The 23,910-nt window shown below is 41.7% G+C and overlaps 3 protein-coding genes across 4 annotated transcripts; 1 reads left to right on the top strand and 2 right to left on the bottom strand.

The window, feature by feature from the left end:
• Nucleotides 1-2,224: 2,224 nt before the first annotated feature.
• HNRNPH2 (heterogeneous nuclear ribonucleoprotein H2) lies at nucleotides 2,225-8,059 on the bottom strand. Of its 2 annotated transcripts, none has more exons than XM_061179549.1 (2): nucleotides 7,955-8,059; nucleotides 2,225-4,518 (listed from the first exon to the last, which is right to left on the bottom strand). In XM_061179549.1, exon 2 carries the CDS (start codon nucleotides 4,463-4,465, stop codon nucleotides 3,116-3,118), a length of 1,350 nt encoding a protein of 449 aa, XP_061035532.1. In that variant the 5' UTR covers nucleotides 4,466-4,518; nucleotides 7,955-8,059; the 3' UTR covers nucleotides 2,225-3,115. The 2 variants fall into 2 exon arrangements, with proteins under 2 accessions (XP_061035532.1, XP_061035533.1); XM_061179550.1 differs by having other exon boundaries at nucleotides 7,967-8,048.
• A 98-nt stretch (nucleotides 8,060-8,157) lies between these two features.
• GLA (galactosidase alpha) lies at nucleotides 8,158-17,047 on the top strand. Its single transcript, XM_061178078.1, has 7 exons — nucleotides 8,158-8,606; nucleotides 11,375-11,549; nucleotides 12,869-13,046; nucleotides 13,617-13,708; nucleotides 15,143-15,304; nucleotides 15,727-15,924; nucleotides 16,280-17,047. The coding sequence occupies exons 1-7, from the start codon at nucleotides 8,401-8,403 to the stop codon at nucleotides 16,544-16,546; spliced, it is 1,278 nt and encodes a 425-aa protein (XP_061034061.1). The 5' UTR covers nucleotides 8,158-8,400; the 3' UTR covers nucleotides 16,547-17,047.
• A 1,778-nt stretch (nucleotides 17,048-18,825) lies between these two features.
• RPL36A (ribosomal protein L36a) lies at nucleotides 18,826-21,834 on the bottom strand. Its single transcript, XM_061178655.1, has 5 exons — nucleotides 21,724-21,834; nucleotides 21,205-21,310; nucleotides 20,932-20,999; nucleotides 19,204-19,326; nucleotides 18,826-18,896 (listed from the first exon to the last, which is right to left on the bottom strand). Exons 1-5 carry the CDS (start codon nucleotides 21,832-21,834, stop codon nucleotides 18,876-18,878), a joined length of 429 nt encoding a protein of 142 aa, XP_061034638.1. The 3' UTR covers nucleotides 18,826-18,875.
• Between the last annotated feature and the right edge of the window lie 2,076 nt (nucleotides 21,835-23,910).

Here is a 23,910-nt window from a genome sequence, read left to right as displayed (position 1 = left end):
TGGATGAATAAATGTAGAAATAAATGAATGGGTGAATAAGGAAATCCATATAAAAACCAGTGGTTCTGAGCATCAGAATCACCTGTAGGGCTTGTTAAAACACAGATTTTGGGACCCACCCCCAGAGTGTCTGATTCGGTCTGGGATGGGGCCAGAGAACTTGCATTTCTAACAAGTTCCCAGGTCTGCTGATTGCTGGTCCAGGAGCGGCACTCGGAGAACCACTGGCATAAGCTATCAGTGGAGACTCCCTTAGGCCATGATTGTTGTCACTGCAAACTTTCGACCTGATTCTGCCAAGTAGCCCAAGGGGGCAGTCTAAAATGAATCCTGACTTGGTTGCAGGGTATGGGTGGGTTGCCCACTTTACCTCCCAGCAAACTCTCCCGGGTAGTGTTAGTGTTCGATTTAAGAGAGTTAGAGGTGTTTTGTGCGTGTGTGTGTGTATGTGTGTGTGTGTACACGAGCATCTGTGCTGCTGTCCCCACAGGTACTGCTATCCCTTTTCACACCTCTAGTGCTGCCCGCTGGCCTTCTCCAGGGTCTCTCTCTTTTAACTGCTTCCCTGAGCCTTTCTGAGTTTTCTTCTCCAGCACAGAGGAAGCAAACACCATTGATGGCCAGGCTCAGCCAATCCTTTCCCGGGGTTTGGTGACATCTAGTGGCTAACTGGAGAATCTTTGCTTACTCTAAGAGAATGTTCTGGAAAATTAACTGAGCAGCCTGGAAAGCAAAATCACCTACTTGTGAACCCTCTGCAAAAGCCCTCCTAAAGGCCTTAGGAGGGCAAGGTAAATGACTGGCTCAGTATGACATGAGTTGAAATGGATATCTTGCTCTATTGGCAGCTGTGACAGAAATTAGAAGTCATCAAAGAATCTCAAATCACCACCCACTGTATCCTCAGCATGAATGGTTTTCAATAAAAAGTGTCCTTGAATAAAATGGAGTCAGGTACTACCAATTTGGTATTTGCTTCCCTTCTCATAGCGTTTCTCTGGGCCTCAAGCTCTGAACAGACCAAGGATTTCCAGGCTAGTCACGAGATCTACAAAAAGATCTATTGAAGTTCAGGTGCATCTGGTACTGACCTGAGGGCGTCCAGACCTGAAGGTCATTGAGAGGTGTTGTTAATGGCCACTATGATATGGGCGGAAGTGTAAGATAATCCCAGATGTCACATGTTTTCAAAGTTCTCATGGGAGGTGCAAGGTATTATAAATAGTCAAATGCAATTTATACTTTCATAGAAAGCTTAAACTACTTGTTACAGGAAAGAGGCAATCGGGGATCATGAAGGAAGCGGCTTCTTAGAGTTGCCATTTCAGGGTTTATAGGCCTGTAGCCATTAGAGAACTATGATGGATCACAAAACATGGTCTTGAGACCTGCAGGATCATCAGATTCTCAAGCACCACCCCCGAACTACTGAATTTCAGAAACTCTAGGAGTGGGCGCCAGTAATCAATGTTTTAACAAGCCCCAAAGATGATTCCGGTGCACACTAAAGTCTGAGAACCATTGGTTTAAAACAAGCTTTAAATGCCCCCTGAAAAACCTTGAAGTGTTTAGAGACTATTAATGAATTCATGAAGGAAACTGAATTATTTCTATAACATAGGCCTACTTCTTTTAAACATATAAAGGTGTCTTAGATTTTCTAATTTATGGTTAAATGAAAGGAAGAGAATTATTTATTTGCCTTTACTTCTTTGGATTTTGGAGCGTGCTGTCTTGATAAAGTACAATGTCTCCAGAGTAGCTCAATAGTCCTGTGGATGTGGTGAGGATAAACGTAGAAAAAAACAGAAAAATGCTCCATCTTAATATTAAGCTAAGGAGCACAAATTAAAATTATAACGGGATACCACTTTTCAACTAACAAACTGGCCAAGATCAAGCAGAATGATGTGTTTCATTGAGCAGGCTATGGGGGAAAATTTTTTTAAAAAATACACTCCTAGTGGAAACACAAAGTACCATAATCTTTCTGGCAATACAAATCAGAAGCCTTAAAAATGTGTGGACCTTTGACTAAGCAATTCCACCTCTAGGAATATATCTTAGAAATAATTAATGATATGTGCAATAATGTATTATAAAGATGCTAAGGTACATTTATAATAATTAAAAAATTAAAAACAATTTAAATTTCATTAGCACAGGACTGTATAAAAGAAATGGCTCATATGATAGAACATAATACAAATCAAGCTATACAAGATTTTTCCAGTTTTCAAAAGGAAGATTTATTTAACAAGTTTCACTTAGTACAATACATCTAATGGAAATCACAATACAAGGAAAGATTTAAACCAAAGCCTCAGAATTTCATACAAACGACATGACCAAACTCCTAAAGTATTGGTATTACATCTCAAAATTGTCCCAGAGCGTTTTTTTTAAAAAAAAGTAAAAGTGTACACTCACGTGCCTTATAGGATATTAAACCGAAAAGCTAGAATTAACAAACATGCCAAATGTTTTCACTTTAAATCGTAGACACAGCTCCTATATTTGAGTTTTACAGAAAAGCATGTTTCTCAACATGCATCCAAAGTTTTCAATGTATTGTGGTATAAGAGCAACATTTAACATAAGTGAAATTGCTTTAACCTAAATACGCTTACTGCTTAGGTACACTCCTACAACATAACTAACTTGAGGAAAGCTGAAAGTTGTTTTAACAGTTATGGTCAATACTGAACTTTGTTATTACATCCTAGGTGAATGTTTCAGTGTTCAAAATTACTGAGCTTGAAGTTTTAAAACAATCTTGACTTCCACTTTACAGTAAGCATGAATCACAAGCCTGTAATGCGAAACCGTTAAACTTAATTTTTGTTTGTTTTCTTAAAAAAAAAGGAGAAAGCAAAAGGAAGAAAGAAAGAAAGAAAGAAAAAGAAAAAGAAAAAGAAAAAGAAAGAGGGAGGGAGGGAGAGAGAGAGAGAGGGAGGGAGGAAAAAGAAAAGGAAGCTAGCTGACCAAGAGTGATCAGAATCAATGATATTTCCCATTTACCAATCATACTGGATATGCCTAACATCATTCCCATTCTAGTCAACTCCCATAAATGCACGGCTGTTATTTGTTGCTGTTGTTTAGTACTCCTTCTCTAAGCGAGGTTTGATTGATAGTCACTGGAGTTTTCCTGCAGAACTTGGTCATATCCACTCATACTGCTCTGACCACCATAACCACCTCCGTAACCACCACTCAGCTGCTGGCTAGCAGGACCTCCATAACTAGACTGGTTGGATATGCCCATCCCTCCCATCATTTGGCTACCATAAGCACCACCACTTGCCCCTGCTGTAGAATTCAAAAAGAGCTCTACGTAGCTGTGATCATAAGCACCCCCACTTGTGCCTGCGGTAGAATTCAAGAAGAGCTCCACGTATCTGTGTTGCATGTTAGCTTTGTCTTTTGCCATAGCTGCCACAGCATCTTCATGAGTAGCAAATTCAACATCTGCCTCACCAGTAACTCTGCCATCGGGTCCAATTTCAATGTGTACTCTCATGGGGTTAAGAGGTGAGAAAAAATTGTAAATATCATTCTCAGTGGCTCTGTAAGGTAATCCCCTCATGTGTACACAGTGCCCTGTGGTGCTCTGAAAACTGGACCCACCATCTCCATATCTATGATCAGACATTCCTGAAAAACAGTAATTGAGGTCTCTTCCAAATCTATCAGACCCAAAGCCATACCCATCATTATAGCCACCATAGTCATCATAGCCTCCATACCCTCCACCATAGGCACCCCGCCTCATCCTTTCAAACCCAGCCCCTCTGCCAATGCTATTATACCCCCTGCCAGCCCCTGGCCTATCATAGGGACCCGGCCGCTGCATAGCCATGAGCTTTCGAGGGGGATCGTAGTGGGTTCGCACTTCAGCTCGGCTACTCTTGAAGATTTCAATGTACCTGTGCCCTATTCTTTCCTTGTGTTTCTTTAAGGCCTTTTCAGCTATCTCCTGTGAAGCAAATTGCACAAAGGCCTCCCCTGTGCTCCGCCCCTGAAAGTCCACCGGCAGTGTCATCCCATTTGGCACAATTTCCAACCCAGAAAAGAACTGAACAATCTCTTCCTTGCTACAGCCAAATGGGAGTCCTCTAAGCCGGACGAAGCCATCATTGGCAGTATCAGGACTATTTGGACCTGTATGCTTCAACACCCAATCCATTTCAACACTGTTGGACTTGAACACTTCAACGTATCTGTGTCCCATGGTTTCTCTGTCCTTCTTCAAAGCCAATTTCACTTCATCTTCGGACTCAAGTTCGACAAACGCTTCACCACTTGGTCTGCCTTCTCTGGTGTAGATGAAACGAATACCTGATGTGCCATTTTGGATTTTGCAATCGGAGAAGAAGCGCATCACTTCATCAGCTGAGCAGGACCAGGGCAGGCCCCTGACCTTCACCACGAACCCCTCCCTGCCTTCTGTGCTCAGCATCATGGTGACTGTTGGGCTCTTGCTGGCAGGCTCGGTTCAGTGTAATTTCGGTGTAGCTGAAAAAAATTAAGACTAATTGTCATGGAAAAATGTTCACAATACAGTAAGAGAAAAAAGCAAACTATTAATAGAAAACTCAATTACGCTGATAGCTTTTTTGTAAAGGCATTTGTATAAACAAAAAGACTTCACCAAATTTCTAAGTCATTCATTCAACAACTATTTATTTGATACCTATTATGTGCTGGATACCATTAATGGTGGCTATTTCTGGGTGGTAAGATTATGGGAGCTTTCTGTTTCAGAGAATGTTTTCTTTGGCCATTTCTGTATGTTCTAAGTTTTCCACATTGATCATATATAAACACATAGTCAGAAAAGATATACAAAAGATGAAAAGATATACAAAGTGAATGGCAACAAAAACAGTGGAAGAGGTCAACAAATAAAAGATGGTTATATCTGATTACATAAAAATGAAAAACTTCGTTACATCAAAAGTAAGATTAAACATAAAAGACAAACAATACGCTTCAGAAGATACCTACAACAAATACTATCCTTATTATATTAAAAAACTCATACAAATTAATAAAATCACGGAAATACTAAGGCCAAAGAGATAAGTGGAAAAAAGACATTATAGAGCATTCACACCTTCACTTTACATTTTTCAGTTGCCAGGTCCAGTACTTGGCTCTGGCATACAAGGCTCAATAAGCCCAGAAAGGGCTTATGGTCCTACAGAGGCACTGTACATCTTTACTAAAGACAAGAAGGGCAAATAAACATTATCCCTGCTATGACATAATTCTGTGCAGGGTGAAAGAGTGTTATAAAGCAGGGACTGGTTGGTCAATTCTATCAGTGTAGAATGGTTAAATGAAAGGACTAACCGGCTCAGGGATCCAAAAATTCTTAAAATTATGATGGAGTATAAAATAGAAGGAGGCAAGGCAAGAGATAAGGCTGGCTAGGTAGAGATCGATCCAGGAGGTCTTTTGAGACAGACAAAGGCTAAGGACGTTTTAAGGGTTTTAAACAGGGGACTGAGGGGAGGGGAGAGAGGGGAGGAAAGAGAAGAAGGAAAGTGAGGGGAGGAGAGTGAAGTAATCAGAACCTTTCAGAAAGGTCACCATGGCAACAGTGCGGCAGTCACAGAGGGGATTGGGGTGACACTAGCAAGAGCAGTTAGAACTCTGTCTCTTAGAGATATGTTAAGGGATCCACCTAAGGCAACAGCAGTTTAAAAAAAGGGGGGAGGAAAGATATGATCTACACATTCAAAGCAGTGGACTCTGTGGGACTTGGTAACAGATTAAATATACCGGCAATACAGATGTGAAGATACAGGGGAAGAGTCTGGGAAATGTTCAAACCTCATCAGTCATCAGAAATACAAGTTAAAACCAGAATTAACTGCCATTTTTCACCCATCAACATAGTGAAGTTAAGCAGGGAGGATAAGTCAATACTGATATTCAGGGTTCACAAACTAATATACTCCCAGAGGAGTGAAAGTTCATACAGTATCTCTGGAAAGCAATTTGGAAATATGTATCACGCCTTTTGATACAGTAAACCCACTTCCAGTTATGTGCCCTAAGGAGAGGATCTGAAATTCAGACAAAGATTTATGGAGCTATATATTCTTTGAAAGGTATTTTACTAAGAAAGATAAAATATTACACACTTTAAAAATTATAAAAATATCTAATAACATGAGAAATTACTTATGCTATAATCTTAAGTGACCCAAGATCATAACTGTTTTATAATCTCAACTATGAAAAAGATATATGTTCACATATCCTTCGATCATGCTAGAATTCCTTCCAGGAACCTGGTCAACAGAAATACTCACAAATGTTCACTGCCACACTGTTAGTAATGGCAGAAAATTAGAAACCTAATTATCCATTAATAGGGGGGTGGCTGAGTGAATTATATTTTATCCTTAAAACAGAATGCCGTGCTGCTGTTTAAAAAAAAATCTGCCCTGACCTAGGAAGATTTCCAAAATATATTAAATGAAGGAACATGTAGAGTATGAGCCTGCTTATTTTAAAATATAAGCAGGCACATATATATGTATGCAAATTCACAGACGTTCTGGAAGCATTTAAGTTGTTTTCTGAGAAAATGAGCACTGGCGGGTAGGAAGAGTGTAGTGGAATTTCACTTTTTACCCTATATACTTCTAAATAGTTTTAATTTTTAAAAATCACTGTAATTGGAATTAAAAAAACAATGTTACAAAAGTACATGCATGGGGAATATGTCACATGTTAATAGTGGCTACTCTAGGTGGTAGGTTTATAGCTTTCTCAACTTTCTTTTTCAATTTTTTGTGCATTCTTAATTTTCTATAGAGAGCAATCACTTTTATTTCAGCAAAAAAATAACAGAAAACAAGTTTAAATGTTTACTTTTCTGGGATTTAGTATAGCAAATTTGATAAAATTTTCTAATTTTGTATGTGCATGGCTTATCTGACATGGTCTGGGAACACTGGGCCACTTGGAAAGAAAGTACAAAGTGTACTAACTGCCCTAAAACTACACTGAGGATTCAAGTCAACATTCACTAATTGCCTATTATGTGCCTGGAACACTGCACGTGCAGTGATAACAGTCTTCCTGTAGACCATCTTTAGGTCTGAGTGACAGATTAACGCCCTGGTTTTTGCTTGCCTTATCTCTTGGACGACCCATCCCATTTAATGTCCCTGCAGCCCTCTAGGCCTTAACATCCCCTCTGTGGTGGCAGGGAGGTTCTGCTTCATCACTGTGTCTCCTGGGAAGGCCACGAGGACTCTGTTGCCTGAAGTAGGAACCAGGATTTCCACTTGTGAGTTAAGAATTTGTGCATTTATGTGTGTGTTATATACAGACGTTTTACAGACCAAAATGCTGAGTAGTTATCTCCGAGTGATGAATTACGTGTATTTTTTAAAATTTACAGCATACTATTATTTTTCCAAAGTCCAAAACCGAACACGTAGATTGTTACAAGCCGAAAAATAAACGTTATTTAAATATTTAATTCAGTAAAAAAATTCATTGGGCGCCTCGGTCAGGCACGCAGCATTTGCCTACATGTGCCTCCCCCTACAGACAGACAGACAGACAATCAGGCACTGGAGACTGGGTGCCTGAATGGACGGACCAGCATTCAGGCCACTGGACTCAAGATCTGTTTTTCCTAATCCAGGGACGTGGTTTTCAAATGCTTTCCAGCTTACGGTTTCTCTTAAGGGTCCTTTGAGACCCGCCCAGACAGACAGATATACAAAAAACACAGACACAGTCACGAGCGTCCACCATTTCCCCACCAGGCGCAGCAAAGGCGGCTTCCCGGCACTGAGATGGGGGGAGGGGGGTGCGGGGGAGGGGAAAGCAGGGAACGAAAAAGGCGGAGGCGGCCCGCGGACCCCGCTTTGGTCTGCATCATCACCACCCCCGGGTCCCCGTTTCCCACCCACACACCAACCTCTAACGATACCGGATAATTTTCCTCTTTCTTCCCTCAAACGGCTTATAGCGAGACGGTAGACGACGACCAGAACTACTTCTGCTCACGTAAGCGTTTGGTCACGTGAGGATCTACGTCATGTGAGATCTGGATCACGTGAGCACCGCTCTGCTCTAACTCGGGATTATTAAAGTGCCGCACTTCCTTCTGGTACGAAAATAGGGCGGGTCGATATCCAGAAAGAGAGAGAGTGGTTGGTGGCGGCGCGTCTTCTATGACTGGTCATTGGTCCGCCTCTGGGAATAACCGTCCCAGTTGCCGGAGAAACAATCGGGTCAAGGCTTAATAACTCACCGGTGATTGGTGATGAGGACGAAAGCGGGTTCCCCGGGCCGCCTCTGCCTTTTTAGCTCTTAAGGTTAAATTTAAAAGCCCAGGTGACTCGTGGAAATCTGTGCTGCGTGATGACAGCGACGATGAAGCTGGTGAGCGGAGTCCGGCGGCTGGGCTGCGTGCTGGCCTTTTGCTTCCTGGCCCTGTTTCTCTGGGGGCTCCCTGTGGCCCGGGCCCTCGACAACGGCTTGGCGATGACCCCTACCATGGGCTGGCTGCACTGGGAGCGCTTCATGTGCAACGTGAACTGCCAAGAAGAGCCGGATTCCTGTGTCAGGTATCAGCGTTATTGGCTACCCGCTTCCCTTCGCCTTAACGTGTATTTGTCTGGCTGTGTTTGGAGGGGTGGGGGGTCTCAGCGAGAAAATTTGAGCCCGAGGGAGAGCTCCCCTGTTGCTGCTGCTTTTTTATCCCCAGCAGACTGCCCTGGATGGGGACTAGTCCTAAATTCTCTCCATGTGACCCCTCTTGGCGTGGGAGTCCGGCCAGCGACCTCTGCTTCTCCGCCTCTCTCTGCTTGATCATCCAACTAAGGACTTTCTCCATTTATCATCCAGTTCCGTTCAGACCCTTATTGAGAGCTGCTGCTCTGTCTCTGCTGGGTACTGGCAGTGAGGACAGCTGTGGTGAGTAGGAGAGACAGAGGACTAAGACGCGTGCCGTTTCTTCTCCTTTTGGGGTCACGGGTTCCTTGGCTGTAACTGGAAGGAATTTAGAGTGACCATGGAGTCTCTGAGATCTCCCCACCCCATAGCCCTTGGGTATGGCGTGTGCTTGGAAGGTTGAAGTGGAGGATCTTTATCTGTGGAAGGTGGATAAGACAGGTATGGATCCTTTCTGACTCACACATCCCTCGTCTGTAAATTGGGAAAACAGCTCATCTCAGGGAACGACTCTGAGGATAGGTAAAATAGTTCTTGTCTCACACAGGTTGGCTTTCAATTAGATAACCCATTTAAAGGAGAAAGTACAATGCAGTACCAGACTCCTCAATTAGGCATATAGAAGAAATGTTCTTAACCTGGAATCTGTGGGAAAATTAATGCAAATCTGCAAATATGAGTATGTATGTTTTTCTGAAGAGAGGATCTTGAGCTTTGTTCACATTCTCAAAGGGATCCGTGACCTAGAAACGGTTAAGAATCACTGATAGATATTGTTTAAAACATAATAAAGACACCCTTGGTGCAAAGACCCCTCTGTAAGCAGCGGTCATGGTAACATCCCAGTGGCCATAAGTTATTCCTATGAATGTCTTTACAGATGAAGTCAGGATGTTGGTCAAACATGACAGAATTAATTGGCTTGCTAAGTTTCAGACTAAATCCATCCATCGTGACCCTGGGGTAAATTATGGCCATCACATATTTCTTTTTTTGTCTCTTCCTTTTTTCCTAAGTGGTGGTTGTCTTGTTTTTGTATCTGATTGTAAAATTAATGCATGATCATGGCAAAAATTGTAGATGGTAAAGAAGAGTATAATAAAAATAAAGATTCCCCTCATTCCACCACCCAGAAATAATCATGGTTAAAATGTTAATATACGACCTTTCAATTTTTTTCTATGTAAATAAAAACAGATATATTTTTAAAGTGATTTTCAATAAAAATGAGATCACGTTTATGTTGTGAGCAGTTAACCACAAGACTCTGAAGTCTGCCTGCCTGGGTTCAAATTCTAGCTCATTATTACTTAGCCAGGTGATCTTGGGCAAACTAATTACCCTTTCTAAATTAAAGAGTGAGTGCCTGGCACAGAATAAGAGCTTTAAAAGTTAAATTGGCTCTTTGCGTGGTTTCTTTTCTGCACTTTGTTAGTTCCCTATTTTCCATCTGGTATGTTTGGGGTTCTTTTTGTTTGTTTACGTTTTGGTTTTTCTTTGTTTTTGGTCTATCATATGTTGTGAATACAGTGGTTCTTTTTTTTTTTTTTTTTTTTTTTTTTTTTTTTTAAAGCCACGCTGCACGGCTTGTGGGATCTTAGTTCCCTGACCAGGCATCGAACCTGGGCCCTCAGCAGTGAAAGTGCAGAGTCCTAACCACTGGACCACCAGGGAATTCCCAATACAGTGGTTCTTGCTGTATTTTGGTTTTGATATTTATGTATCAAACATCAGGTTTTTCCTTTATTATTTCTGGCTCCGGCATCATGCAGAGAAAGTTCTTTCCTACCTGAAGATAACATAGTCATGTATATTTTGTACTAGTATTTTTATGTGTTTTTAAAGTATTTAAATCTTTAATCCATCTGGACTTTATTCTCCTGTAAGCAATACTACATTTAATATATACTAAATTTCATGATATCAAATGGCTGGAAGGATCTCTTTCTGAACTTTCTCTTTGATTACATTGATCTGTGTATTCTAATGCTAATGGTACTACACTAGCTTCATTTATCTTTTGTAGACTGTTCACCTGTTTAATCTTTGAGGTAAACTTTTTGAGTCATGTTGCGAAGTTCCTTAAAAAGTCCTTTGGGTATTTGTCCAGGGTTTTATTAAATGTCTAGAAGTGTATAGGGAGAATTACCTTTTTTTTAGTATTGAGTTTTCCTATTCAAGAGCAAAATAATGTCTCTCCATTTATTCAAATAATTTGGGAACATCACAGTTTTATTCAGATGAGCCCGGCACATAATTTTAAAATTACCTCTAGGTATTTTAGGTTTTATTTGTTGCTTTTTTGGTTTCTCTTGTGAATGGTGTCTTTTTCTCCGAATAGGTCATTGCTGATATCTAAAGAAGCTGTTGATTATGTTAACTTTGTAGTTTTACTTTAGTGAACTGTCTTCTTAATTCTAATAGCCTTTTCAATTTCATGTATTTCTCATTCCTCTTTTAATTGTTTGGCGTTCTTAGGGTAGAGGGGAAAGGAGTGAGAAGAAAAAGGGCCTAGTCCATTTTTACCTTGCATTGGTTGTGATTACTACCAAATTATTACTGGGTTGAAAAATAAATTGCAAAACCCCAAGATGCTTAACAAATAGGAGTACCCAAGCATTTGTTTAATGAATTGTAATGATTCTTGGAATTTCTCTTTCAGTGAGAAGCTCTTTCTTCAGATAGCTGAGATCATGGCCTCAGATGGCTGGAAGGATGTAGGCTATGAGTACCTCTGCATTGATGACTGTTGGATGGCTCCCGAAAGAGATTCAGAAGGCAGACTTCAGGCAGACCCTAAACGCTTTCCTGGTGGGATCCGCCGCCTCGCTAATTATGTGAGTTTATAGATATTTCTCTTTTTCATTCAGGAGACTATAAGCACTTCTGTACCTAAGCTTGCTCAGAAACACTTAGAAAGTAAAATAGCTGCGGTTATCCAAACAATGAATTCTAAGGCTTATCAGGTGGAATTTTCATCCCATCAGCAGATCTGTGTTTTGCAATAGTTCTTGAGGCCCATCTTGAAGAAGTTCTCCTTTTGCAGAAACCGGTGAATTCTCTAGGAGGAAAAAGGAACTTGGTTCTTGACATGTGTGCATGTATTTCCATATAAGCTTTGAGCAGCTATCACAGTTGTACTATAAACTAGAGTTTTAGAAGATAGAAGGGATATATTCTGGAGATTGTTAAAGAGTAATAGAGCTGGACACTAGTTAAAGGCAGTGAAGAGAGATACTGCGTACAATTCAGTACTACTGCAATGGGGGGAAGAGCCAAGCTCAGTCCCAAATCCACCAAAGAGGAGTGGGGTTTTATAGCCAAGGAGCAGATTGTGGGGGTCAGTGGATGGAAAGTTACTAAGATGAGACATCAGGAGGAGGGGAATTCTTGCTAAAGGCAGGCTGAGGACTTAGACATCAAGGGTGGGGCATAAGGAATTTGATCAGATATCAAAAGGTGGGGAGATGACTTCGCAGGATTCTTGCTAAAACTGGACACGGAAGACCAAGGTAGAGGCCTACATGAGAAGAGGTTTCAGAGGGGCCTAAGGTTTGGTCAAGGAGAGAGTCTTTGTCCAGATAAATCTATCATTGACCTGAAAAGGTAACTTTTAAGATCCCATCAGAGCCCGAGCAGCGCAACGAAGAGGAGCCCCTGCTCGCCGCAACTAGGCCCGTGAGCCACAACTACTGAGCCCGCGTGCCACAACTACTGAAGTCCGCACACCTAGAGCCCGTGCTCTGCAACAAGAGAAGCCACTGCAATGAGAAGCACACGCACCGCAATGAAGAGTAACTCCCTGTCGCCACAACTAGAGAAAGCCCGTGCGCAGCAACAAAGACCCAACGCAGCCAAAAATAAATAAATAAATTTATAAAAAAAACAAAGATCCCATCAGAGGAAGATTAGAGCAACTGACAACTTTCCCTTCAGTTCTATGCTATAGTTACATGTATAGTTTGAACTCAGCAGAATTGGAGACTTTGCTCTTTATCTTCCAACAAACTCATCTGGATAATTTTGGGGGTTTTGGGATGGGGGCAAAGCCCCCCAGTACCTGGTGAAGTGTACTGGTCTCTGCCTCCAGCCTGGAGTGGTTCTCTGTACTTCAGGATTGCCCTTCTACTGAGGTGACTCTTTTCTCTCATTTCAGGTCCATAGCAAAGGACTGAAGCTAGGGATTTATGCAGATGTTGGAAATAAAACCTGCGCAGGCTTCCCTGGGAGTTTTGGATACTATGACATTGATGCCGAGACCTTTGCTGACTGGGGAGTAGATCTGCTAAAATTTGACGGTTGTTACTGTGACAGTATAAAACATTTGGCAAATGGTATGTTTCATTCAAAAGATTTAGCCATGAGCAAAGGGCAGAACTTTGAGGCCAAGGTAGCTGAGCATCCAAAGAACTAATCCTCACGTTAGAAATACCCAGTCACAATACTGGAAATAATTATTCTCAATGTGCCAGAGCTCCTACCTCTTCTCTTCTTGCAGTTTGTCCATGCATTTGTTCATTCACGCATGTAAAATCCACGTGTGCCTAACCACAGCTAATACCGTGCACTTTTAATTCAAGAGGGCTCTGAGTTAATTACAAATAGTAATTGTAACTCTCCATCCATCACTTGGAAAAGCATCCAGAATGTCAAACAGTCACAGAGAGAGGAGCATCTTCATTCCTGCCTCTCCTCAATATATGCACCATCCCACACTGTCTCCTTGGAACAATCCCAGCAGTCTGTGCAGTACTACACACAGTGTAAGCACAGAGCAGTCACCTGTCTCTGCTGCTGGTTTAAAATATAAACATGGCCCTTCCAGGCAGCCTCTTTTAAAAATATACAGCCCCAGCTGGAAATTCCCTTCTTTCCCTTATTTTACACATTGTTTTCTCATACAGGTTATAAGCATATGTCCTTGGCCCTGAACAGGACTGGCAGAAGCATTGTGTACTCCTGTGAGTGGCCCCTTTATATGTGGCCCATTTTTAAGGTGAGCTAGTGAGCGCAGAATCCAACAGAGCCTTGCTGATAGATAGATATTCAGAACCCAAGAACAAAGGAGACGAAGGTCCCTGTCAAAGTCCAACCTTACTTAACACTCTCATCCTACCATCTCTCCCAGGATCCACCCACTTCTCACCATCCCCACTGCTATAATTGGAGACTAAGCTACCATCAATTGGGAAGCCAGTCATCTTTGATTCTTCCTTTTGTCTCACGGTTCCCAACCTATCCACCAGCAATCCTCTTAGTACTATCTACAAACTATATCCTGAATCAGCCCACTTCATTCTTTATCATGTTAACCTATTCGATTTCCTTCTAAGGGCTTAGCACTATATGGAATTATTTGTTGATTTGCCTATTGTCTGTCTCCTCCATTAGAATGTAAGCTCCAGGAGGGCAGGGACCTTGTCTGACTTTATCACTGTATCCCTACCATATGGTAAGTGTTGAATAATTATTTATGGAATGAATCCCTGTTGTCTCCTTCTGATCTCTGCAAAATTCTCTCACCTCTTTCTCAACATCTTAAACGTCAGATATTCCACCTGCCTATCTACAAACTTTTATTCATTCCTTCAACAAATTATATGCCTAGGATTCAAATTGCCTTATCATATGCTTGCCGAGTCCTGTGTAATTTGCAGCTTTTACTTATTAAAATCATTTTAGTTATTTATTATTGAAGTATAGTTGATTTACAATATTATATTAGGAGATCGTTGTATTTATTTCTGATTATAAAAGTAATACATGTTCATTTTGGAAAAGTTTGAAAATACAGTGAAGTGTGAAAAAAATTAAAATCTTCCATAATCCCAGTACAGTAGTCCCCCCATCCATGGTTTTGCTTTCTGCAGTTTCAGTTACCCACTGTCAAGTGCAATCTGAAAATATTAAATGGAAAATTCCATAAATAATTCATAAGTTTTAAATTGCACACCATTCTGAGTAGCGTGAAAGAATCTCGCACCATCCCACTCCGTCCCGCCTGGGACATGAATCATCCTTTTGTCCAGCGTATGCATACTGTGTACGCTACCCACCCATTAGTACCTGTATAGGAAAAAACGTAGTATATATACAGTTTGGTACTATCTGCGGTTTCAGGCATCCACTGGGGGTCTTGGAATGTATCTCCCGCAGATAAGGGGGGACTACTGTACCTAGTTACCGTTTGGTAAATTTCCAGCAAGAACAGTGTTAAAGCCATTTTAAGTAAGATTTTAAGTTATATAGCCTACTTCTGAAGCAAACTTCTTACAACGAAATTCCATTATAATAAGGATTTAGCTCTCCTCATGGAGACCTTTAATCTGTAAACTAAAGAGGCTACGAGAGCCTTTTTTAAACGTGATTGTTTTCATATCACAAGAATATTAGTAGAAAGTAAACAGAAGAGTTATCTCTGTTTTCACAGCCCAATTACACAGAAATCCGAGAGTACTGCAATCACTGGAGAAATTTTGCTGATGTTTATGATTCTTGGCAAAGTATAAGGAGTATCTTGGACTGGACAACTTCTAACCAGGAGAGGATTGTTCCTGTTGCAGGACCAGGAGGTTGGAATGATCCAGATATGGTAAGAACCTGAGCCCTCCTGTTCAAGCCCCTGCAGTGGACCTGTTTCCTACTTGACACTCAAGATAAATCAGAAGGGAGAAGTTCCTGGGAGCAGGCTTTATGTGAGAGTACTCAGAGCAGGGTGCCCTGGAAGGTGACTTGTATGTCTAGGCAACTTTAAGAATGTTTTGTCTTATCTCACTTGAATTCTTTTTTTTTAATCTATTTATTTATTTATTATTTATTTGGTTGCGCCAGGTCTTAGTTGCAGCAGGTGGGCTCCTTAGTTGCGGCTTGCAGGCTCCTTAGTTGTGGCATGCATGTGGGATCTAGTTCCCTGACCAGGGATCGAACCCAGGCCCCCTGCGTTGGGAGTGTGGAGTCTTAACCACTGCGCCACCAGGGAAGTCCCTAACTTGAATTCTTCATTCTTTGTCCCAGTTGGTGATTGGCAACTTTGGCCTCAGCCGGGATCAGCAAATAACTCAGATGGCCCTCTGGGCTATCATGGCAGCTCCATTACTCATGTCCAATGACCTCCGACACATCAGCCTTGAAGCCAAAGCCCTTCTTCAGGATAAGGATGTAATTGCCATCAACCAGGACCCCTTGGGCAAGCAGGGGTACCGGCTTAGAAAGGTACAGTAAATAATGTTCTATGGGACAAACTAGGAATTGGCCAGGAACATCTTCTCCTGCCTTCTAGTTTACAGTTCATCCAAATGTTTATTTGGGGTGTGTATTTTAAGATGGTTTAATATCCAAGTACCAAGTTTGTCTTGCACCTAAATCTGTTACATTGGAGGATCTGCACTGATATTTTGAGAATGTATTTTTTAATCTTGATATCATAATCAGTAATGAGGCTCCCTTGTGCTAATTTTTCCTAGAAGTGCTCGATAGTTCTGATTATAAGACTTAATGCCACAACTAACAAGGCTGCTTATTGCTAGTTACCAAGCTATCACACCTATTTTCTTGGCTTACTTTTCAGGAGGACAACTTTGAGGTGTGGGAACGCCCTCTCTCTAACTTAGCCTGGGCTGTGGCTATGGTAAACCTGCAGGAGATTGGTGGACCTCGTTCTTACACCATCTCTCTTACTTCCCTGGGTCAAGGACTGGCCTGTAATCCTGACTGCCTGATCACGCAGCTCCTCCCTGTGAAGAGGAAGCTTGGGTTTTATGAATGGACTTCAAGTTTAAAAACTCAAATAAATCCCACAGGCACTGTTTTGCTTAGGCTAGAAAGAGCAAGCTAGACTGCATTAAAAAGCTTCCTTTAAAATGTATTATTTTGTTGCCAAAGTGACTATGCCACTTTTGTCCACCTTCAGCTGCTCTTATTTCCTTGAGAAAAGTTTCTACACTTGAGCTTTTTGATTACTACTTCTAAAGCTATCTGGAGAACATTTTGGGGAAAAGCCTTTGAACCTAATGTAAACTGCTGAGAAATAATAGCTTAATAATATAATAAGTAAAATAATAATTTACAGACATACCTCATGTCATTGCACTTCACAAATACTGTGGGTTTTTTTTGGTTTTGGGGGTTTTTTACAAATTGAAGGTTTGTGGCAACCCTGCGTGTATCACAAGTCTATTGGCCCTATTTTTCCAACAGCATTTGTTCATTTCGTCTCTGTGTCACATTTTGGTAATTCCTGCAATATTTCAAACTTTTTCATTATTATTATATTTATCATGGTGATCGCGATGTTACTACTGCAAAAAAAATTGTTTCTCTGAAGGCTTAGATGATGGCTAGCAATAAAGTATTTTTAAATTAAGGTGTATACATTGTTTTTTTAAGACATAATGCTATTGCAAACTTTAATAGATTACAATATAGTTTGAACGTAAGTTTTATATGTACTGGAAAACCAAAAAATTGGTGACTACCTTTATTGGAACCAGACCCGCAATATCTGTTGCCTGTATTGGAACTATGTGCCAGGCACTATTCTAGATGCATAAGGTGTAGTGACTCATTTTTATCCTCCCAACAACCTTGATGTAGGTACTTATTCACTGTAAATTACAGCCAGGATTTAAACCCAGGCTTTTAACCCTTACACTGCCACCTACTGAGGTATTAATACTTGGATGGCACTAATTATAACCTTGGCCTAAAGGGAAGATAAAAACTACTTCCTCAGTTGAAGGGCAAAAAAATACCTGAACAGGAATAACCTTCATAAATGGACAATTTAGAGGCAACCCAACAGACGACATTACTGAATTTTTATGGAAGAATCTTGCCAAGAAAGGCACCTCCTAGGTTTCCAAATCCAAGTTGTTTGCAGTCTAGATCCAACAAATGCAATTGGCTTACTTTCACCAACAATAGTTGATACATTATGACCTAAAATACTAAACCTCTGGCCAGGAGACCCCTTCCACTTTAAGATGAATTGCCTTATCTCTTGAGGTTTCGTGATGAGGCAATGAACTTCAGACTGGCATATGGAGGAATGAGTCATTGAGGCAATTTCCAGATACTCTTAATTCCTTGCTTTTCCTCCAATTGGTTTACCTGAGGACCAACCTGCAGTCAATGCTTCAGGCCTGCTCCTTCCCCACCTCCCCTTTTACTATCAATCAATCACCCTTCTCCCACATAAGCAAAAAAGGGTGTATTCATCTCACCCATCCAGAATGCAGGACAGTACAAAAGCTAACAGGGCACAAAAGGCCCACTCAAAATACAAAGTGCATGTTGTTGTAACAATCCCTTTGCCTGTCAGGTGATTACCAATTATTTTCAATAAAATTGGAGGGCTAAGCATTGTCAGTTAATAAAAATTGGAATAGAATTGGTAAATCCAGACAATTCAATCACAGAAACTAACTTGGAAGAAAACTGCTCTCATTTTGAGATGTGCTTCCAGTCACCAAAATGTGTAGCTTATTTGCTTCACATCCAGAGTTTTGCAGCACAAGAATGAAGCATACAATAGCATACAAAGAGGATTCCAACTATTAGGCATTTCACAAAATGGACAGTTATCCCCCATAGGTTCCATTGGGGAGTTTCACTAGAAATTCTATCCTTTGCAATTATTTCAACATGATGAAAATAATTTATATCTACTTTAAAATGTGAGGAAGTATATAAAAATGTTTAGGGGGCATGAAAATAAGTCTAATGACATATATAATATAGTATGCTGTGCCTAGAGAACCGGGTTGAAATTCCTCATTCAGTGACTTTAGTAGTAAACATTATTTGAGACAAATTATTTCACTCCTGGTGAACCTCATATTCACTATGGATGTAATTGTTACTGATCTCATTCTATTTGCCCTGAGTTCAGGTCTCTACTTATATCCCATTATAACCAATAACAGCCTTTGCTTTTTAACAAAAGGAATCCCATGAAGTCCCATCGTAGCATCTGATGTGAGTTCAACCAGTCAGATTCAACCCCTAATAAGTATCCAGAACCATCAAGCATAAATTTCCCAAGGAGAATTTTATTGATGGCACTAGTTTATTTCCCTTCCCAAAAAATAAATAAACAATTGAAACTAAACGAAGTAAACAATCTCAAATGTTTATTGTCTTCATAACAAAACAAAATATGAAGCTCAGAACTGGATCACTTGGCCCTGTAAAAGAACAGGAAGAAACAAGGTGAGTTTTTGTATTTTGCAAAGAACCTTTACTCCATCAAGAACAGTGTCTATTCCTAAAGGGATCACCATCCTTTATTAAGGCCAGTCTTCTCATTCCCCCCTTCCTACTCATGTCAAAACCAACACCAAAATACTTTGAGCTATGGATCTAGTTTAGTTATTTTGAGAGGATTGCCCCTGATCTTGATGCCACAAAAATAAGTAGGCAGAAATGTTCACCTCTCTCAATATAATAAAGCCGTAGAGAAAAGATTGCACCTTCCACCCCATAATTATCTACCTTTCTCTTCTTATCTCCTCCCAGCTCAAAATGCTTGCATCTCTTAATAGCCAGCATTCTCTTAGATCTGCAGTTCGGCTCAACACATTCAAGCCTCAGCACAATCTTCTTTGTAGTTTTAGCCTGGAAAATAAAATTAAGTCAAAGCCTTCATAAATCACTACAGAAAATCTTTCTTCAAAAGTATGACTCTGTTGGGTCAAGTACTACTTAAAGCTTTGCAAAGTTTAAGAGTTGTGACAATTTGTTTTCAGCTATAGGGAGAAAACATAAATGTGAAAATCAGTGTATTTAAGAGAAAATGGTGGCAGATTATCTAGTTGACATCAAGTTCTCCACTCATATCAAACATCCTAGAGGGCTTCTTAAATAGGCATTCATCACACCACCCTGACCTTTCAGCTCTAGGTAGTTAAGTATTCCACACACCCAAAAATGGGTCAACTGAGTCCATGCAACCATGAAATAAACACAACTTTCACAACCCATTTAAGTAAGAGTTAGTACTACTTAATATCTATTCTCTGGAGACTACCAACAATTACATCTAGGTTTTATGTGCATTCAACTGTATTATTTAACTCCCCACAAATACTCAACTTCTAAAGCCTGTTCCTGTAGTTAGAATTCTATTCTTAAAAGTTCTCAAAAGAGCAGAAACCTAAGTACAATGTCCCTATCTCCTAAACAAGTTACCCAAATGTGAAAAGGCATATCACCACCTAGAGATCAAACCATTTATTGCACCTAAATGAACACTAAAATCATTCCTGAATACTTTCTGGAACCAGGCTGAATGTGGACCTAAGTGCCAAAAGAAATGCTATGTTCCTGGGAAGGCTATGCTCCAAGCACTGTATACTTTAGGGGGTAGACAAATCACCTGAGGTAGAAGAGAAACTCCGAAATTCAGCCTAAGACCAACAGGGAATTCAGGAAGCCAGTGGAAGACCTAAATAGCTATTTTTTTTAAAATTTATTTTAATTTTGGCTGTGTCGGGTCTTCGTTGTTGCTGCGCACGGGCTTTCTCTAATTGCGGCAAGCGGGGGCTACTCTTTGTTGTGATAAGCCGGCTTCTCATTGTGGTGGCTTCTCTTGTTGTGGAGCACGGGCTCTAGGCACGCGGGCTTCAGTAGTTGCAGCACACGGGCTCAGTTGCTCCGTGGCATGTGGGATCTTTCCAGACCAGGGGTCGAACCCGTGTCCCCTGCATTGTCAGGTGGATTCTCAACCACTGCGCCACCAGGGAAGCCCCTCTAAATAGCTATTTTAAAGAGCTTTAAGACTTCATGAGTTAGGTAGCAGACTGACTGCAGGCTTCTGAACTGAGAAGCAAAATAAGAGAACAATTCTTACTGCAAGCATGAGCTAAGGATTCATTAGGACATGGCAACGGATAAGGAAGAGGGCGAAGAAAAGGATTTACGGGTGTCCTCAAACTTCAGTCCTGAGGAAGGCAGGGCACATTCCTTGATGTTTGCCTCTTCAAAAAGGGGACAAAAAATATAAAACACTGAGGCAGTGCAGTATTTGTAGACTGGAGTGAGACCTGGATTGCACTTCCAGCTCCACGGCCTACTAGATGTATGTCTCTGCAGGTAATTGAGATAACTTCACTGAAACTATGAAAACACATACCTATATTGTAGAGATGTGTGGGCTAAAAACAAATGGAAAGTCTCTGTCACAGTAAGTGGGAAGCATGTCACACAGTGACCACTACAAACCTTTTTCCGGAAAATCGGCTTAGTCTGCCCACCATAGCCACTCTGCTTCCTGTCATACCGCCGCTTTCCTGGGAGAATGAAAGTTATTTGTCAGGGTTTATCAAACATAACAAATCACAACAGACAAGTGGAAAAGTCGTCTCAGCGGTTTTATCTTGGGCTTTCCAGCAGAAATATCAATGCCAGAGTGGGGAAGGGAGGGGGGACTGGGCTCGTGTATTCTATAACAAAACAAATGCCACATTAAAACCAAATCACGTATGCCCGTCTTACCCTGGGCATACAGCGAATCCTTGCCCTTCTTGTACTGTGTCACTTTGTGGGGTTGGTGCTTGCCACACTTCTTACAGAAAGTCCGGCGGGTTTTAGGAACGTTCACCTAGTAAATAAACCGTTCAGAACGCGCAGTGTTATCAGACCAGCCGCACAAAACGCCCGATCCGACCCAGCTAAAGCTAAGGCATCCCACGAGAACTAAACTCTCAAACTCGCTAACACATAACGCTGAGTTGAAGGTGGTCTGGCCCCATGTGCTTCAAATACAGCGGCCTCCGCCGAGCCCAAACTAAAACGAGAACATTCACTCTACCGCTGGCTAAGTCTACCGCTTTGACCCCATCACTTCAGTTCCTGGCCCCGAAGCCCGGTCCCTTTGGGCTCGATCGCGGCAACATTGGGTTTCTTTGGTACAACGAGTCCACGTAGGAGCCTGGACGCATCCCGGGAAAGCACCATCAACCGGGAAGGAAAGATTAAACTGGATGTTGCCTGGCCCCCACCCAAAGGTCCTACCATGTTTGCGAGAGCGCTATCGGCACGGAAAGAGAGAGGCCTGGCCGGAAACGGAAGTATATAGGAGGTTTCTGGTCGCGCTTCCTCATGGGAGTCGGTGGGAAAGACCATAGAGTTTAAGGCTCTGTGCATCGCGCCCTCTGGCGGCTGAGAGGACTCGATTCAGAGTCGCGGGCGCGAGCTTAAGGAAGGGCTCCGGCTGAGGCTGATCCACTCTCTTCAACTTCCACCCGCCTCCCTCCAGCTTTGCAACTTTTCCTCACTTCATCACTTTTGGTGGATACTGCTGCGTAGCACCGTTAAGTGAAGGAAGCAGTGCTCTTCCCAGACCATCTGGCCTCCGTGTGCCTATCCCCGAGGGAAGCCAGGACTAGGGCCGGTCAAGTGGAGGAGCCCTCCACCCCCATGTCCCATTCCCGTTCCACTTCAAGGACACTGGGAACAACATCTTTCACAGTGAACTGCTGGTTCACTGAAGGCTTGGAGGGAACCAGTGCTCTAGCTCATCAGATGTTTATTGAATGCCTATTCTGTGTTGGGCACTGTTCTAGGGGAGGGACACAGTAATCGAATAATCAATGTCATAAATGTATAATTACAGACTAAATACTTTGTAAGAAAGGAACAATGCTCGGCATTAAACAGCCCCCTTTTGTTGAGGGAGCAAGTTGGCTGACCTAGGTTCTGAAAAGTGAGGATGAAATTGTTCAGCTCCAACAATAGCAATAACCAGGCCAAAAGATAGAAAGTATCCAGCATTTCTTCACTTCCCAGCATACCTGGCAGAAGGCATGTGCTAGGTTTCAAGAGAGTCCAGCAGAGAAAGACTGCAGGGTATTGAGCATTTAAAATGAATTGTCCCATAAAATTCTCACAGTAATTCTAAGAGGTAGGTGATACTATTATTCCCATTTTACAGATGAGGAAATTGAGGCCATAGGGTGTTAAACGATTTGCCCAATGCTGATAGTATTTAGTGGAGTCAGGATACAAACACGGGTGATCTGACTCCAGAGCTTGGGTTCCTTTACCATTATATGATATGATTGTGTGGCCTGGTAATTATAATAGCTAACAATTATTGAACAATTATTATATGCCAGGCATTTTCCTAACTACCTTACACGCTACCTCTTTTAATCCTAACCACCCAGGTGGTATGTACATTTATTAGTGTTTAACAGGCAAGAAAACTGAGGCACGAGAGGCCTTAAATTCGCTTACCCAAAGTCACACCAGTGGTTATTTTATGGAGCTGGAATTTGATCCCAGGTAGTTTAACACCACAGCCTTGCACTTAACCACAAATCACACAGGGGAAGCAGGAGCATCTGCAGGGTAGAGGATGATAAGGAGTCAGAATTGGGCAGGGACGCAGGAGGAGGTGTCAGTAGATTAGGGCTAAGGAACCATGAGAGCTTGGGTTCTCCTGCTTGCATAACCCTCCAGAAACACCCATAGGTTCAGAACTGACTCTCTGATCAGCTCTATTTTGTTGGACGTTCTCTGGGAATGAGATAATAAAAACATTACCACTGCCTGCTACATTTCCTAAAAGTTTCTTTGCCAAACAGCCAGCCTGTAGGCTCAGAGCATTTCCTTCTCTCCAGGCTGTTACGCCGTCTTACTGGGCTTTGAGGAGTTTCTAGAGGTTTTTGATGTTAGTAACATGGAAATATGAAGACAGTGAACATGGCCCCTCTTAGTCTAATCAACCTTAGTTCTTTCTATCACACCTTTATGTGGCATGGCTTTGGTTTAGATTCCTTCACCAATCCTGGTCTCTGGTTTGGTCCTGCTTATTGATTTCCCCTAAGGTGAGAAACTCAGAATTGAACACAGGACTCTAGATGTGGCCTGGCGTCGCAGAGTAGGTGGTTGTTCACTTTCCTATGTCTAGATATTGGCACTATTTGGGTGCAGTCCTTCCATCACGTAGACAAGTCTGTGAGGAGAGTGCACATGGGCAGAGGGTGAAGACTCGCCTAGTTTTACTTTCCCCTCTCCCTTGTCCTGCTCTCCCTTGTCTAGATCCCCCATCAACGCCCAGTCTCCACCCCCAGAAGGACCTTGAGAAGGGACAGGGCATGTGACAACAAGTAGCATCTGACTGAAGAAAAGGGGAGGGAAGGCGAATGTCTGTGACCAACTCTCAGGCAGGCCACTGGAGCAGCTATTTAGAGGTGA

The sequence above is a fragment of the Eubalaena glacialis genome, chromosome X, assembly GCF_028564815.1.
Source record: "Eubalaena glacialis isolate mEubGla1 chromosome X, mEubGla1.1.hap2.+ XY, whole genome shotgun sequence".
Lineage (NCBI taxonomy): Eukaryota > Metazoa > Chordata > Mammalia > Artiodactyla > Balaenidae > Eubalaena > Eubalaena glacialis.
Note: the sequence above shows the minus strand (reverse complement) of the source record. Positions and strands in the feature narration are given on the sequence as shown.

Excerpts from the sequence above, each read along its gene's own strand:
- RPL36A (XM_061178655.1), bottom strand. The coding sequence starts at position 21,834 with ATGGTCTTTCCCACCGACTCCCATGAGGAAGCGCGACCAGAAACCTCC. Across the intron at positions 21,311-21,723 it reads ATAGCGCTCTCGCAAACATG|GTGAACGTTCCTAAAACCCG; the intron begins GTAGGACCTTTG and ends TTTATTTACTAG. Across the intron at positions 21,000-21,204 it reads GGATTCGCTGTATGCCCAGG|GAAAGCGGCGGTATGACAGG; the intron begins GTAAGACGGGCA and ends TCATTCTCCCAG.
- GLA (XM_061178078.1), top strand. The coding sequence starts at position 8,401 with ATGACAGCGACGATGAAGCTGGTGAGCGGAGTCCGGCGGCTGGGCTGC. Across the intron at positions 11,550-12,868 it reads TCCGCCGCCTCGCTAATTAT|GTCCATAGCAAAGGACTGAA; the intron begins GTGAGTTTATAG and ends CTCTCATTTCAG. Across the intron at positions 15,925-16,279 it reads AGGGGTACCGGCTTAGAAAG|GAGGACAACTTTGAGGTGTG; the intron begins GTACAGTAAATA and ends CTTACTTTTCAG.
- HNRNPH2 (XM_061179549.1), bottom strand. The coding sequence starts at position 4,465 with ATGATGCTGAGCACAGAAGGCAGGGAGGGGTTCGTGGTGAAGGTCAGG.